Genomic DNA, 17,867 nt, shown 5'->3' with positions numbered 1-17,867 from the left:
AAGGGAAGTGTTTAATTCTTTAGTATAAATAGAGAAATCCAGCCCAGTCTCTCTTGCAGACTGTTTAGTTCCATGTCTGATAACCCATTCAGGCTGTAGCATATTTAGAAGCTTTCTTTAGTTTCCTCCAGCTCTGATGTCAAATATCTCTATACAAGAAAGCCCTGCTATAATAAGCTGAATACTTGATCAGGACAAAGCCTTGAATTTTAATGGTGCTAACTTTGTTTCAATCAGCTCAAGAAAACGACAAGGCACATTCTATTCCATGGATTGCAGACTCCGGTGGTTGCTTTAAACTAAGTTTAAGTGAGAAAAGTATGTTTTAAAAAGCAAATTCAGTGAAATGCCTAAGACGTAGCCTTTATCCCTTCTCTTTTTTGTTTTCCAGATTTATACGGATTGGGCCAATCACTATCTAGCAAAATCTGGCCATAAACGTTTGATAAAGGACCTGCAGCAAGATGTAACCGATGGAGTTTTACTGGCTGAAATCATCCAGGTTGTAGGTGAGTAAATTTGCCTTATGTTCTACCATATTCATAATAGTTTAATCAGGACCTTGTTTTATGTGAAAAACAAAACTAAAAGAAAAAGAAAACAAAATGAAGTTGTGGAAATTTTGACATAATATTATAATGATGTGATTAAAACCTCATGGGAAGTTTGTGGTAAATAGTTGTTCTCAATAAGTTCTGTAGCATAGCAATATCATGGAGAACAACTAAAAGTAGCAAGAAGCTTATGACAAGCTGTCTAACAGGCCAATGTGAATTATCAATCACTGTTGTTGCCTCTTTGTTTTCTCTGATTGATACTGAAACCATTCATGGGTTAGTCTGTCCTAACCGTGGCTTTAGAATCTACACTAAGCAAGATACAACACTTTAAAAACGGTTTGAAAACAGTATATGTAATGTGTCCTGGGCCTGAACAGTTGTCAAAACCATTATAAAGCATTAAAAGCAGTAATGTAGATCCTGGACAGTAGGTTTTAGGAATATAATTTGAATGAGTTAATTTTAAAAAAGTATAATTTTAAAATCAACTTTTCCAGAGTAAATGGCCTGAATCTCTGGTGGCTTCTGTAAGAAACAAATGTAAAGCTGAGAGATAGGAATGACAGAGAAATCCCCAATGGAATCAAATGAGTTCAACTTTCTGTGATCTGACTCCCAGATTCTGCAGCAGACTGGCTTCCCGGAGTTGCTCAGATTTTGCAGACTTGCAGTCCATTTCCCTCCCTGAACTTTACTCAAATTTAATTGAAGTAAAATTAGTAAAACAAAAAAACCAATGGCTGAAAATGTGCTTTTCTCCTCAGGCTAAAGCATGAAAATGCACATTTTTCTCGGGGGTGGTGATTACACAGTTTGGGGGGGGGATTTGTGCATTTCCGCACCTACAAAATTGTGCAAATTTGTGACAGTGGAAAAAAATCTGATTCTGTCAACAAGCAGATGATGGAATGAAAGGTACCTGACAACCTGCAAAACGTAAACGAAATGGATTTTACGAAATTCATACATCCCTACTGAGAGGTGGTGCAATTCAGGGTAGAGATCTAAATGAAAATACCAGCATAACCATGGGCTCATCATTTTACCATAAGAATATAGAATTTCAGGCTGCAATCCTGTAGTTGCTGGAAGTGCCATTGAATTAAATAGAATTTCTGAGTAGACATGCATAAACGTACTCTGAGGTTTGTTTGCAAGTGCATGTTCATTACTTGATAATTACACCATCAAATGTAATAATCATTTTGTTTGTAAACAGCTTAGTGATTTTATTATATTGATACATTATTCTTATTATTCTCAATAAGAAGTGATGACTTGCATGTGCGAATAGGCAACCATGGAGTGAACATCTCTGACAGAATCTTCATATCACCACAGTTACAATGCTTTTTTAATAGAGTCAGTTCAAAAATCTAACTGCTAGTCTGCTAGTATGAGGTGCACAGCAAGCAAATATATGAGCCAGCCTTCGGTTTTAGCTATCTGTAAATATCATGGAACTCATGGTAACTAACCTTGCAGATCATTGTATCAAAATAAGCTGTGTATATTTAACTTCTTAGTAGTAACAAGCAATCTATTCCCTTATGTTGCTGGCATCTGCATCTCATATTAACAACTATGGAAACTAAGAATGCTCTGCAGCTCACTACAGTGGATTATTTACTCCTCTTCTACTTTTGCTAGGTCAGTTTGTCAAATGAATTATGTTCTTTAGCAGTTCCTCCATATGGTATTGTCGCCTACCAGGATAGTCATGAGCTAAATGCTCAAAATGTTCATTAGTATGAATTAGAATGAAGAAAGGAAGAACGTCGACAGTTGACATTTTCTGCCAGAAGCACGAGGAGAGACGTACTGGTCTTTCACTGGCAAGAGGCTTCAGGGGTGGGTCATTTTGACCTCTTTCCCCTTCTCTCTCCCTCTCTCTCTCTCTCAGTGCCTGGGCAGGGGTAGCATATATCTACTAACAAGTAATTTCATCAACCTCATTAGTGCTTTGTTTTCCCTGGCCCTCCTACCAGTTTTTAACCAGTTCATATTTAACATATTAATTCATGTATTCCTAAAACTTTTTTAATCAAAATTGGTAACAGAAATATTTTTACACAGGATTATACAAACACTATTAAAAGAGGTTTTAAAAAGAATTTCTGACTGATGTGACAAAAGCACAAATCTCAAACATGTCAGCTGTATTTAGTTTTGCTAACAAGGCAATAGATAAACAGAAATTAGCTAAGAGTGACAGTCCTCTAAGCTGTTCCAGGTAAACTAGACTGGCTAGAGCAGCTATATTCACTCGCTTCATTTTATATAGAGTATTTTTTTCTATCAGAGTGTAGTACCATAAAAAGAAAAGGGCATTCTTTAAATCTAGAGTTTTAGTGTGAGATTAGCAGGGAGTAGGGCTTTGGGGCATGGAGGTGGGAACTAGAATGGATAAGCCAAATTAAGGCTGATGCATCCCACATTAATAGGACAATTTCTCCTTTGGTATATGTGTGTAAATTACTCCAAAGCTGTATTGGGGGAATAATATAGGGAAGCAGATTCCAGCATGTAATTTACTACCTGCTTCTTTGTTTATTAATTAACAGTATTTCTGTGCTACCCCATATTTATTTATTTATTTATTTATTATATTTATATACTGCCCCATAGCCAAAGCTCTCTGGGCGGTTTACAATTTATTTATTACATTTATTACATTTATATACCGCCCCATAACCAATGTTCTCTGGACAGCATATATAAAAATTGTTAAAATACATTATGAATGATAAAGATTCAATTACAGTATAAAACACTTCACAGCAAAGATAAAAAATAAAATTAAAAACAGACAGGTCTTAACTTTAAAAAGCCAAAAGTTCAGAATCTATTATAAAGCTTGAAAATGGACCCTAAAAGGCCTGGAAGAATTTGTTTGGCACTGGAAAGAATACTAAGTATTTTATTTATTTATTTTATTTATTTATTACATTTTTATACCGCCCAATAGCCGAAGCTCTCTGGGCGGTTCACAAAAATTAAAACCACAATAAAACAACCAACAGGTTAAAAGCACAAATACAAAATACAGTATAAAAAGCACAACCAGGATAAAGCCACGCAGCAAAATTGATATAAGATTAAAATTCAGAGTTAAAACAGTAAAATTTAAATTTAAGTTAAAATTAAGTGTTAAAATACTGAGTGAATAAAAAGGTCTTCAGCTGGCGACGAAAGGAGTACAGTGTAGGCACCAGGCGGACCTCTCTGGGGAGCTCATTCCACAACCGGGGTGCCACAGCGGAGAAGGGCCTCCTCCTAGTAGCCACCTGCCTCACTTCCTTTGGCAGGGGCTCACGGAGAAGGGCCCCTGTAGATGATCTTAAGGTCCGGGTAGGTACATATGGGAGGAGGCGTTCCTTCAAATAACCTGGCCCCAAACTGTTTAGGGCTTTAAATGTCAATACCAGCACTTTGAATCGGGCCCAGACCTGGACTGGCAGCCAATGAAGCTGGAAAAGGACTGGCGTAATGTGATCTCGCCGGCCAGTCCCTGTTAGTAAACGGGCTGCCCTGTTTTGTACCAGCTGAAGCTTCCGGACCGTTTTCAAAGGCAGCCCCACGTATAATGCATTGCAGTAATCCAAACGAGAGGTTATCAGAGCATGGATAAATGTAGCTAGGCTATCTCTGTCCAGATAAGGACGTAGTTGGTATATCAACCTAAGTTGATAAAAGGTGCTCTTTGCCACTGAGTTCACCTTTGCCTCAAGTGACAGTTCTGGATCCAAGAGCACCCCCAAACTACGGAACCGATCCCTTAGGGAGAGTGCAACCCCGTCCAGGACAGGGCAAACATCACCTTGCCGAACAGATGAACCACCCACTAACAGTACCTCCGTCTTGTCTGGATTGAGTCTCAGTTTGTTAGCCCTCATCCAGTCCATTACCGTGCCCAGGCACTGGTTCAGAACAGTCACTGCCTCACCTGGGTTTGATGAAAAGGAAAGGTAGAGCTGGGTGTCATCCGCATATTGATGACACCTCAGTCCACATCTCTGGATAACCTCCCCCAGTGGCTTCATGTATATGTTAAACAGCATAGGGGATAAAATAGAGCCCTGTGGAACCCCATGGCTTAGGAGCCACGGCACAGAGCAATAATCCCCCAGCACCACCTTCTGGAATCAGCCATCCAAGTAGGAGCGGAACCACTGCAACGCAGTACCTCCAACTCCCAGCTCATACAACCTATCCAGAAGGATACCATGGTCGATGGTATCGAAGGCCGCTGAGAGGTCCAGGAGAACCAACAGGGTCGCGCTCCCCCTGTCTCTCTCCCGACAGAGGTCATCCCACAGGGCGACCAAGGCAGTTTCCATTCCAAAACCAGGCCTGAAACCCGATTGAAATGGATCTAGATAATCCGTTTCATTCAAGAGTGCCTGGAGTTGTCCTGCAACCACCAGCTCAAGCACCTTGCCCAGGAAAGGGATATTAGCCACCGGTCTGTAGTTGTTAACATCCTCTGGGTCCAGATTAGGCTTCTTCAGGAGTGGTCTAATTACTGCCTCTTTTAAAGAGGCCGGCACCACTCCCTCTCTCAAGGAGGCATTTACAACCTCCTGGACCCAGCCGGCGATCCTCTCCTTATTTGATGTAATGAGCCATGAGGGGCAAGGGTCAAGCACACAGGTGGTCGACTGGACTTGGCCAAGCACCTTGTCCACATCCTCGGGCCTCAATAACTGAAACTCATCCAATAAAACTGAGCAGGACGGCGCTCTGAACGCCTCTACTAGTGGTGCTGCATTAAGTGTGGTGTCCAATTCATGACGAATCTGAGCGACTTTATCTTCAAAGTGCCGTGCTTTGGGTCTGTATCACTTGGCGGTGGCACTTTGAGAAGGACCTCCAATGATGTCCTCAAGATCTGGGTAGGAGTTGTACCCAATGCTGTCTATCTTCCTGTGGAATGGAAACCACTGGTACAACAGATTCCCTCTGGAGCAGATTTGGGGCGTGCACAGGAAGCTGAAAGAGGGAGGACAGGAAGGGGACATCTGCTCATATGGTGTAGGATTTAACCCTACGGGAAGAGATGATCCTTCAGCTAATCTGGCCCTAAGCCGTTTAGAGCTTTAATGCTTGCAGAGTAGTCTAAGCCCTGAATTTCAGTGGCAACAGTTCTGTGCAGTGGCAGCTGCATTTGTGACAGTTCTGTCTATAAAAAGTAAACATAGGGCATGTCTACACCATGAGTTTTCTTGGGGATCGTCCCAGGATCATCCCTGTGCATCCACATGAAAATCCCTCCATTTCCCCAGGATAACCGGGATGGCTTTTAGCCCAATTTTCTCCGTGGTCTTGGGATTGTCCTGAGACTGTGAGAAGTGTGGGCGGCCGACCCGGCTTCATCTTGCCTCCTCGTGAGTAAACCGGGCACAGGGCACAGAGCTCTTCAGGCGCTTCATGCTCATCGGGGGGGGAGGGGGGATTTGGTTTTTTTTAAAAAAACAAACAAACCCTGACCTTTTCGTTGGACTGCACGTGCGCTCATCTTCAGTGAAAAAGAAAATGGCATGCGTGACATCCCTCGTTCCTCCAGGAATGTCGCATGTGCTGTCTGTCCAAAGGGGAGGATCTCGCAATCAAAATACCTTGTTGGCCCAAATTCATAAAGCTCTATCAGCATTTCTTGAAATTAACAGTTGCTCACAAGTGACCTGTGTAACATAGCATGATTCCTATATATAATTGTTTTTCTATTCACATACACACACACACCAGTAACAACAAGAGCAACAGTGGGGTGTAAAATACTTCATTCCATGTATAATAATTCTGTACTAGATTGTGCCTTTTCTCCATGCTTACATAGTACTTATCCATGAGCAATATAATAAAGATGTGAAAGAAAGTTGTGCATTTTCAAGTTCTGGAACCTTTGATTTGATTCCTCTTTTGCTTTTCTCACTACTGTATTTGAGTTGTGTTTAGTTGTTTAAGTGTTCCTTGAACAGATCATGCACAAGGTTGTGTGTGTTTCCTCCCAAAGAGTATCTTCCATTTAAAATAAAAGCCCTGTGTGTGTTTCCCCCCAAAGAGTATCTTCCATTTAAAATAAAAGCCCTGTTTAAACACACCTGCTCCTATTTTAATCTCGCAAATTAACACTGAAAGAATTGTCGTCATTTGCATTGCATGTGTGCTAGCCTGAGGCAAAGTGAATCGCAGTGCCACATCTGAAATGATAACATACACCAATGGTGATTGGGGCAGCAGCTTTAGAATAGCTGATGAAATGGACGCTACAACATCACAACTTGTCCAAATAGATAAGATTTGATTTGTCCAAAGCTTCAGAGGGCCAGTGTAAGGGTCTTTTCTGTTGTCCTGGTTGCTAGGGTCTCATCTGTTGTGTATTTCCAAGCAAACATACCACCAAGAGAACTGAGTGGGTGTTTTTCTGTTTTTGTTTTTTTGGCATTACATTTGCCATTCTATTCATAAACAGGGATTTCTATGAATAAAAATTGCATGGAGAAAATAATGTCAACCCTGGGTCTGCTTTTTGGGTTCTGTAAATATCCTGGTAGTCTCCCAAAGTTAACAAGCTTATTTAGATTATTAATAAAAGCATAGGAAGCTGCCCTTATGCCATACCTGAACTGTGGTCTACCCAGCGCAGTATTGTTTACACTAATTGGAAGTAGCTCTTTCAACGGTCCAGACAGTTTCTCCCAACCCCACCTAGAGATACCCAGGATTGTACCTGGCACCTTAGCTCTGTGATGCTCACACACATTTTAAGAATATGAACAAGATCTTTATACCCCTCTCCTTGACTAGGATCATGTCCGTGATGTGGGAATATTCCAGATTATGTTTGATTGTGCTACCCACAACACAAACAGCTCAAAAGTAAGTTCCACTAAATTCAAAATGACTTACTCCTGCATAAACACCCTTACGGTTGCAGCCTCAGAAGACACACATAATATATAAACAGAGCTCATTGTGCTGTGAACATGTCGTGAGCTATGTTTCCATGTTTAACCTCTATCTGTAGCATTCAGGGAACTGACTGCTTGTTTGCTACTGCTGCCTCATTTTCCTTCTCTGGCTGGGAAACAAAGCACCCTGCTGCTGGATGCCTGAGATGGGAGGAGACTGTGCTGCTTTCATCTCAAAACACCTGGAAGTAGAGTGCTTTCATTCCCAGCCAGAGATGTGGAGGTGGTAGCAGTAATGACTGGGCAGGCAGGTATGTGGGAAACTGCAAGGCTGAAGGTCAAACTAGGCTCAATACTATGTGTGCAATTAGCAATGATGTGATCCAAGCCTGGATATGGATTGGGAGCCCTTGCCTGCTGTTTTAAAATACTAAAAAGCCACACACATTTTTTTTAAAAAAGTTTTAACAGCCCACCTTAAACTGAAGAGAAAAGGAGCCAACCTCTCTCCTTTGGGAGAGAATTCCACAGGTAGTGCACTACCACAGAGAAGGCCCAGTCCCGTATTGCCACTAACCTAAGCTCCCTTGGTGGTGGGACATGCAGAAGGGCATATGCAGATCTTAAACTATGAGCAGGTTCATATGGGAGAAGGAGGTCTTTCAAACTTGCCAGGCCATTGTAGTAAGCTTTATAGGTAAGCGTCAGCACCTTGAATTATGCCCAGAAACTGATTGCAGTTGATACAAGACCATTGTAACATTAGCCTTATCAGAATGGGCTTTCACAAATGCTTCCACCATGCAAGGCAGCACATGATAGAGGGTGTACCCTATTTCTGAGGGAAAGTAGCATGCAAAAAGTGTTCATGTACACATACACTTTTTTGTGCAATCATTCTTCTCAAAAATGGGAGAAAAGTACAAAGTTACTATAGCAGCCAGTCTCTCCGCTCTCCGCCCTCTTGCTGTGTTACCTGCTTTCCAAGGTTACAAAATGGCCTTGGAGGACCACATAGAGGTCAAAGACGGTCCATACTGCTGGGAAGGCAAGAGAGGAGAGAGGCCCACATATGAAAAACCCCATGGCCTCTCCAATCCTGTCTCCACCTGAAGTGTTTAGGGTGACCATATGAAAAGGAGGACAGGGCTCCTGTATCTTTAACAGTTGTATTGAAAAGGGAATTTCAGCAGGTGTCATTTGTATATATGGAGAACCTGGTGAATTTTCCTCTTCATCACAACAGTTCAAGCTGCAGGTGCCCTGTCCTCTTTTAAATTGGGACACAGTATAGCTGCAGTATAGCGCCTGCAGCTTTAACTGTTGTGATGAAGAGGGAATTTCACCAGGTGCGACATGCATACAAATGACACCTGCTGAAATTCCCTTTTCTATGCAACTGTTAAAGATAGAGGAGCCCTGTCCTCCTTTCCATATGGTCACCCTAGAAGTGTTTCCCCACACAGGCTCAAATACCTGTCTTGAAAAAAATAACATTAAAAGGAGGACGGAGAGATGAAAATCACCCCTGTCACTTGATCTGCTCTGCCAGCAGCAGCTCAGCAGGGCATAAGGACACTTGTCTAGCGGGTGTCAACCCAATAGGGTTGTGCCCTCAGTTGCATTGTTCTTAGACAAGAACTGTTGGGGTCCTTATTCTGAAAACAATTCATTGCACTTAAATATTGGAAGGCATTCTGAAAAGGGAAAGCATATTTCTATGATAAATAAAAGAACGAAGCACTTTCCGCTTGTGCAGGGTCAGTGGGTGTTGCCCTTTGTTCCTGTGTGTATGTGTCAGTGTGTGTTTAAAATAATCTGGTTTCTGTTGTTTTTCATGATAAATTATGTCAATCGCTAGAGATGTGCTAGGATTATACTAGAAGGAGAAGCTTGCAAATAAAATGTCAGTTTGTCTTTAGATTTTAATTTTCCATTATTGCCAGAGCAATGCATGGACTCCCTGCAGTATGCTCTACATTCACCAATGTGTGTCCTTCTGCTACATTTAATATCAGACACCAATGAATAAACACTTCTTAGACCTCTTTTTAAATTTGTCTTTGAGCTTTTCTCGTGGCATTTATTCCATGTGTGCCTGATCTTAATAGCCTGTGGAGAGACTGAGATGTGAAGCCTGAATAGGAACTATTCCAGATGCTGGTATATTAGAATTAGTAGAAAATATGGAGTGCTTTCTTAACCTTTAACAAAAACATGCACTTTTAAGTAGGATGTATGTTGGAGACCTATTTAAGGGAAACGATTCAATAAAATCCCCTTATAGCTATCAGCATCTATGGTTAATATGTGCAGTAAGCATCTTAATAGTTCCATCATAGCAGAAGTGCAGCATTAAAAGGTTACTGTAAAAGGTGAAAAGTATGGAAAAAGTGCAGAAAAGGGAAAGCAGAATGATCAAGGGACTGAAGCAATGCCCTTATGAGTAAAGATTACAACTTTGGGGGCTATTCAGTTTGGGAAACAGGCATGTAAAGAGGAACATGATAGAGATGCATAAAGAGAAGATTGCATTTTTTCTACTACCTTTATGATACTATAAATTGGGATCATCCAGTGAAACTGAATGGTGGGAGATTCAGGACAGACAAAAGGAATTAATTCTTCACACAGTACATAGTTAAACTCGGGAATTTACTCCCACAAGATATGATGATGGTCCCCAACATAGAGGGCTTTGAAAGGGGATTAGACAAATTCGTTGATGATATATCAATGGCTATATACCTTCCAGGAATAATGACGGCATGCCTCTGAATACCATTTGCTTGGGAACAATAATGGTAGAAGACTGTTCCCCTCATATCTTGCTTGTGGGCTTCCCATAGCCATCTGGTTGGCCACTGGTGCTGGAAAAGGATGCTGGATTAGAAAAGCCTTTGGTCTGATCCAGCAGGGCTCTTCCTATATTCTTATATGAAGAAGCAGAATTACCTCCAGAAGAATATATATATTGTTTGCTGGATCACACCAGCATTATGAAATTCTTGCCAAGGTTGTGTGTACTAGTGAACAAGCTGCTTATGCCTGTGTATATGTATTTTCATACACTTTCAGGATCAACCACAACCACAATAATGTTTGTTTGTTTTTAAAAAAACACTATGGATGAATTTTTTAAAAAAGACCTTAGCACACCCTATTAGTGTGATTATCTTTTTTACTTGTGAACACCCTGAAGACAGCTTTCAGCTGTTACCACGTTTCAAAGCCATCAGCACGTGTTATTTTCAAGCTTTGCTGAGACCAGCAGGGTGGCATTAATCATGGTGTATAGGCAGCAGTAACTCTTGTGAGAGGCTGAAGCTCCCACATTGCCCAGCTCATGCATATTTTCTTTTCATGAGGAGGGAACCATGATTTTGGCATATTGTTAGGATTGAAACTCCAACCCCCAACTTCTAAATAGGAAAGGAAGGAATTGAACATGAAATCAACCCATTTTTGCAAAGCCCCTCCTTTCCCTGTCATAGCCATTTTTCCTTCCTGATTGGAGGCAAGGTGAATGCATGGCACTCTGATAAAAACTACATGGCTAGACATCCTGTCACATCTACCATTGGGCCCACATTAGAATGTGCCCTGCTGCAAGAACAGGATCAATCAAGGTTCAGCATACCAGTAGATAGAAAATGCAGCTGGAATGCATTGCTGCTCTCAGAATTTTCTATTTACCATAAGGAATTTGCTGGTGATTTTCATTTCTATATATAAGTTTGGGAAAACCAGCAGCTGCCCAGCAAAGTTATTTAAGGGATAAGTATCTTACAGTGGAGCGAAGACATTGTCTTTGCTCCACTGTTTTCCATATACATTTGACTTTTAATACTCTGTGTCTCCACATAGAAGCTAGTCGTCTTGGAATGTGTCTGTCACTGAAGAACTGAAGCCAAGCATTCCTTTAGGCTATCTTCCAGTTTTTGACCTGCCCATATAGAAGAAGCAAAAGTCTGGGCGATTCCCCATTCTGCTTTAATGTGGAGCTAAGTCATTTAATTTGCTCTTTTGACATGGAGAAGGAGGAAGGCATAACTCATCTTCTGAGAACATACAGAATGTGCATTTTTAAAAGACTGACATATTGTCAATGCATGTTTTCACCCGGGTGCCATGTTTGTGTATGTGCAGTATACAGTGTAGTGGGAAGAGGCAGAATTATTGTTTGAGATATTGCTGCCATGGAATGTCTTCTTGTTATACTACAGATGTGGTGTATGGAGGTCTGTTTAATATCACGTAAACTGTATGGTAGGCAGCTTAATCTGATTATTTTCTCCCTAAGCATCAACATTGCCCTGACAGTAGTGAACCAGCATGGTCCACTGTGTGGAATACTGCACTTGTGCCTGCAAGGCTCAGGTTCAAATCATACCTGTAGTTTACTGGACCCCTTTGAGCGAGTCTCATCCTCTGCTCCCCACCTGGAGCAGGGAAATAATTACCTGTTGCTCCTGCTGGTTTGTTTTATTTTCCTACAGCTTTGATACTAGGACTGATCTGTTATGTTTTCATAGCAGGCTGTATGAAACTGGCAACTGAGTCCATGGGTGTTCATACGCGTGGAATTGCTCACATTGGCCATGGAGAAGCCCTTTGCACATTCAACTGTAGGGTCTCTTTCTCATTAACACCAAATATGCAACCATGGGGGAGGGCATATTCAACAAGCTGATCAGCATCAGGAGTATGGCCAGCAGGAATAATCCTGCTTACTCCATAAGTGTTCCTTGAAAGTCATATGGCCACTCCTAGATTTCCTGCCCATTGTCTTGCAATACCAAATGTGATTTCCTAGTGCTGAATAGGTTGTCCCTAGGTATCTTGGAATTCCTGACTGTCATTAATTTAGGTGCCTGGTGTCACTATCTAAGTAGATGTAATGGCACAGAGTACTTCAAAATTGATAGTGACAGCTGATTGCTTAGGGAAAATGGGGAATCCTTTGAATCAGAATTCTGAGTATCACCAGCAACTTTGAATTAAATTACACTGCCTGGAATATATTTGCACTGTAGACACTTACGCTTTGTGGGTGCAGGTTGGTTGAGAGCACTTTGAAATGTTTTGTTAGAAACAGGCAGACCTCACCCACTGCTTGTATACTAAATGAGGGTTTTCTTTTATACTTTATTTACATCTGACTTGTACATAAGCATGGCTTATTAAACCAACCAACCATGCACTCATGCGTAAAGGGTGATGTGGCTTCTAGATTTGAAACAATCAGACTGCTAAAGATTACCCATCACTTTAAGAAATGCTGTCAGCCCAGTTGTCTCCTTTTGAAATGGTGGTGACCTTCTCCAGCTGTCCCTGGAGAAATGGCTCAGGAGAAGAATTCAGCCGGACGGCTCTCGATGTTTCCCACATTTGTTTTGATTGGGTAACCACAGCTCTAGGCTGTTTGATTTAGTTGCAACAAGTGCTCTGGGAATAACTGCACCAGGTGTCTTTACAACAGGTTTTGTTATGTTTCCAATCACTCTTTCTGTTCATTTTTAGCAAATGAGAAGATCGAAGACATCAATGGCTGTCCAAAGAATAGATCTCAAATGGTAAGTGAAAACTAAAGTGCGGATTCGCTGTGTTTTCCTAAGTTGTGAAATACTGAGCATATTTATGAAGAAGTGAGATTCTATGAGCTCAGTAGTATTTACTCCTCAATAACCTGTTCGGGATTGGGCTGCAAAAGTGATGGCTCATTATAATCAATAATCAATATAAAAACTGTCAGTTAACTATGATAATTGTTTCTACAGCTTGTTGTTCACACTTTGTCATCAGATCTTGTCTCCCAAAATAATGCTACTTTATAGGCTCATTTAATATTTGAATTCAGAATATCCACGCAAATATATTACGAACTAGGGTTTTTAATGTATCTAATGGTATATGGTATGGCGCAAAGTACAAACTTTAGTGTACATGTATTTGCATATGATATTCAGTACTTAATTTGTCACTTTAAATATATATATATATATATATATATATATATATATATATATATATATAATCTGATTTGCTTATAGTCTTTGAACCAGGTGTTATGGAGATTTTATTGCTGAACCATATGTATAGTATGAAGTTGTAGGGCAGTTAAAAGTATTGGATCAATAAGCTGGCTTATTTAAAATTCTATTTTAAAAAGAGTGTTATTCTGTCTACTGTGTTTTTAAAAGAAGGCCTTGCCTTGCTAACTATGGCATTAATGCTAAAGTCATCACAAATTCTTTTCCAGATGCTGAGCTAGGATGGACTTTGGGAGTCATGAGTTTTAGGGTTGCATTATTATTCTTAATTTTAGTGGTTTGGAGTGTGGCTAGTGTGAGAAGTTTTGATTTGTTTTAGAATTAGGCCCAAATCTTAACTATTTTCTGATTAAGGGGTGGGATAGCTCAGTTTGCTGCACCCAATTACAAATTGCAACATTTCTTAATTTCCACATCTGATTCTATATTTATTTATTTATGTAATATCCCACCTGTCCATCAAAAATGGCACTCAAGACAGCTAAAAATAATAAAATACAGATTAAAAACAAAATCTTATTTAAAAATAACACAAACACAGATCCATTAGAGCACAATTAAATACACGACAATAAAAGAAATAGGCAGCATCCAACCAATTAAAAACCTCTTCAGCAACAGATCAGTTTATATGCCAAAGGCCTGCCTAAATAAAAACATCTTTGCCTCCCAATGGAAGGACAACAGAGAGGAAACCAACCTAGCTTCCCTTGGAAAGGACTTCCAAAGTCTGGAAGCAGCTGTCAGGAAGGCCCTCTCTCATGGTGGCGTCCCCCCACAAGCATGCCTCTGTTGAGTAAGGGACCAAGAAGGACTTGCGTCAAAGATCTTAAAACCTGGGCAGGCTTTTATGGGAGAAGGTGGTCTTTCAGGTTGCCTGGTCCCAAGCTGTATAGGACTTTATAGGTTATAACCTGCACTCCTTGAATTATGTCCAGAAACAGACCCGTAGCCAGTGATGCTTTTATACATGTTCTCTCTGCAACTGGCCCTGAAGCTTCCAAACACTTTTCAAAGGCAGCTCCACGTAGAGCACATTACACTAACTTAAATGGGATGTAACTAAGGCATGCCTGATTGTTACCAGATCACACACCTTTAGGAATTGAACTAAATGCAGTTTATTAGTATGTCCAAACCTGAAAAAACTGTGATTAGTCTTAACTATGGTTTATTTAGGGTGACCATATGAAAAGGAGGACAGGGCTCCTGTGTCTTTAACAGTTGCATAGAAAAGGAAATCTTAGCAGGTGTCATTTGTATATATGGACAACCTGGTGAAATTCCCTCTTCATCACAACAGTTAAAGTGCAGGAGCTATACTAGAGTGACCAGATTTAAAAGAGGTCAGGGCACCTGCAGCTTTAACTGTTGTGATGAAGAGGAAATTTCACCAGGTTCTCCATATATACAAATGACACCTGCTGAAATTCCCTTTTCAATTCAACTGTTAAAGATACAGGAGCCCTGTCCTCCTTTTCATTTGGTCACCCTAAGTTTATTGAAACAACCAAATGTCAAAATATCTTTGATGAAGTTGGCTAATTTCCCTCAACCAATTTTTAGATTAGGATTCAGATGTAAAAATAAACTGGGATTAATTGAAAACTGAAGCAAAAGCTGCCAATCTCCTTCTTGAAGAATTAACACAGAAGAAGAGGAGGTAGTGCACAAGCCTATGGCCATAAATTAGTGTTATGTATGAACCAGGCCTTCATGGGAGATGGGGAAAGGCAGAATGGTTGAAGAAAAGGATGAGAGAATATGGTTTAGCCACAAGAAACTGAAGGAAGCCGTGGGGCATCCAAGCAGCAGTATCAAGCAGACAGGAAGCAATGCAGCCTTGACAAAGAAACCACAAATTTATTTTATAATTAGAACAGGAAATAACTGTGGTGGCTATGTGGTGCTTGCGGTAAAGTGGTAAATCCAAAGTGTGCAGAGCTGGGCTTAGATATTCAAAAAGAAGCTGCCCTTGTCTTCTCGACAGCTCTGCAATCTCACCTAAATTTGTTTTCTTTAATCTTGTCCTGGATGTAGTGAAATATCACACCTTAATGATTTCAAGAGCCAATTCGAACGTATGCAGCCACCTGTTCTAATCTTTGTAATGTAACTGCTCAGGAGAATTTCAGGATGGCGAATAAACTCCCTCTTCTTAACACCAAGGGTTTAACTGGTTTGAAAGCTGCTGTGGCAATCAAGAAGACTACACACAAAGTTCAACAGCATCTTCACCAGTTTTTGCTAGGCAAATTCCAGAAAGAAATATGTTTAGAGACATAGTACAGTGGTTTAGTACAGCTGTAGAATACTTCCTTCTTCTTTTTTAAAGCCATCTTTGGTTAGCGTCATCAGTAATTGCCTTGGATAATATAAAACTGAGTGTGTAATTTCCTTCCCTTGCTCATACACACATACATATAAACAAGCAAATTTAAACAAGACCATTTTGACAATTTGTTGAGAGGGAAGTTGCTAAACAAGCATTTTGAGGAAGATAGTTCCAGAACACTTTATTGGGCTCGAAAATACAGTGGCAAATGAGCAGACCACCCAGACCACACCCAATATCTGGGCAGCTGTATTCTGCACCAGCTGAAGTTACTGCACCATCTTTAAAGCCTCATATAGGCAGTGTTACAGTAGTCCAGTCTGGATGTCACTAGTGCATGAATAGCCAAGGCAAGATCTTCCCTCTCCAGATAGGGTTGCAGATGGCATTCAAGCTCAAGCTGATTTCCTTATTTATTTATTTATTTATTTATTACATTTCTATACCGCCCAATAGCCGAAGCTCTCTGGGCGGTTCACAAAAATTAATTTCCTTACCCACAATGTCTCCATCTTGTCAGGATTTTCTCAGCTTCTTTGCCTTCATTCATCCCCAAATCCCCCCCACCCACAATTCCAAGCATTCAACAGCCTCCTTGGGATCCTTAGATGGAAAGGAGAGGTAGCGCTTAGTGGCATCTGCATACTGATGGCACTTCAGCCCAAACCTCTGAATGCCGTCCCCAGGCTGTGTTTAATTGGGTTTACATCCAGTTAAGCTTCCACAGGATTACAGCCTTAGTATAGGTAGGAAGCTAAGCACCATCATTGCAGCATTTCCTGAGGAAATGTTGGAGGCTGTAGCTTTTTTATATGTATAATGTAGACAGAACGACAAAAGATATCTGCTTATGTTTACATAGCTGAAACTGTCTTTTTATAATCCAGAATGGATGCCTTACTTTCTGGATTATAAAAACAGAAACCCTATTGTTGTTATAGTCTGTTAAACAACGTACAGCAGTCAATTCTTCATGCCATGTCAGGTATTTGATTTAATGGCAGAACTGTTTATACAACCATTGGTGGTCCCACCTTGGCTGCTCCAACTATTTAAATATGCCTCTATTTATAGAATACCTAGCAGGGCTATCCGCACTTGCATATTCAAAGTGAGTCACACTTGACAAAGGGTTCTACTGGAGACAGGAATAATACATTTTTGTTTCTCTAGAGTTCTAAAGGTTTCGAATGGGTGGTTCAAAATTTTGCTTGGCTCTTGCTGCTAAGCTGCCATTTACTTGTGATGCTTTGGCCACCAATTCGCATGCGTAAATGTCTAGGTTGACTGTAGCATTATGGGTGTTTTAAGGCTGTGATGAAGAATGAATGGAGCAAGGTGCTTTCTGTTCTCATTGTTCTATGGAAAATATTCAGAATATTACATAAGGCTGCCATCTTATGCACACTTACCTGGGAGTAAGCTGCATTAATGCAGGTAGAATACCCGAGCATAGAATTCCTCTTCATGCAAAACCGTCTGAGCACTTCAGCTGCTTCAAACTTTATGTGGCAATTCAGGTACAGTGCATTTCATTCATCAATGCTGCAGTAGACAAAAAAGAAAAGAAAAGTGTGATTCCAGACACTTTGGAGGCACATGAGGAGGAGACAGGATTGACTGTGCCTTCCTGACATACGTACATTGCATGATTAGGACGCACATTTGCTACCATAACTGAGCGGTAGAGCACATGTTTGGCATTCACAAGGCCTCTTGCTCAATCAATTGAAATGATCTGGTTGGGGATAATGGGAAAGGCCTCCCCCAGGAAATGAAAAGCCAACTGCCAATCAGAATAAACTATAGATGAGCCATGGTCTGACTTGGCACAAGGAAGTTTCCTGTATTCCTTCCTGTTTTAGCTTTGTATTTTCTTTCAGCTCCATATTCTTTCTCTTGTAAAGAGACAAATTCTCTTCTTCTTACTTGTGTAAGCCCAAGTGTGTTTCTGTGTTGTTTCTAACATAGAGAAGAACAGAAAGTAATTTAACTAATATTTGCC

The 17,867-nt window shown here is 40.6% G+C and overlaps 1 protein-coding gene across 2 annotated transcripts in view; it reads left to right on the top strand.

Annotated features, from left to right (window-relative positions):
- The window catches only part of NAV2 (neuron navigator 2), a 323,173-nt gene that overhangs the window by 89,412 nt on the left and 215,894 nt on the right, over positions 1-17,867 (top strand). For both annotated transcript variants that reach the window (XM_063117361.1, XM_063117362.1), the window contains exons 2-3: positions 392-509; positions 12,998-13,050. In XM_063117361.1, the coding sequence (XP_062973431.1) occupies positions 392-509; positions 12,998-13,050 (171 nt within the window). The remainder of the gene's footprint in view (positions 1-391; positions 510-12,997; positions 13,051-17,867) is intronic.

The sequence above is a fragment of the Elgaria multicarinata genome, chromosome 2 (genome assembly GCF_023053635.1).
Source record: "Elgaria multicarinata webbii isolate HBS135686 ecotype San Diego chromosome 2, rElgMul1.1.pri, whole genome shotgun sequence".
Taxonomy (NCBI): Eukaryota; Metazoa; Chordata; class Lepidosauria; order Squamata; family Anguidae; genus Elgaria; species Elgaria multicarinata.
Note: the sequence above shows the minus strand (reverse complement) of the source record. Positions and strands in the feature narration are given on the sequence as shown.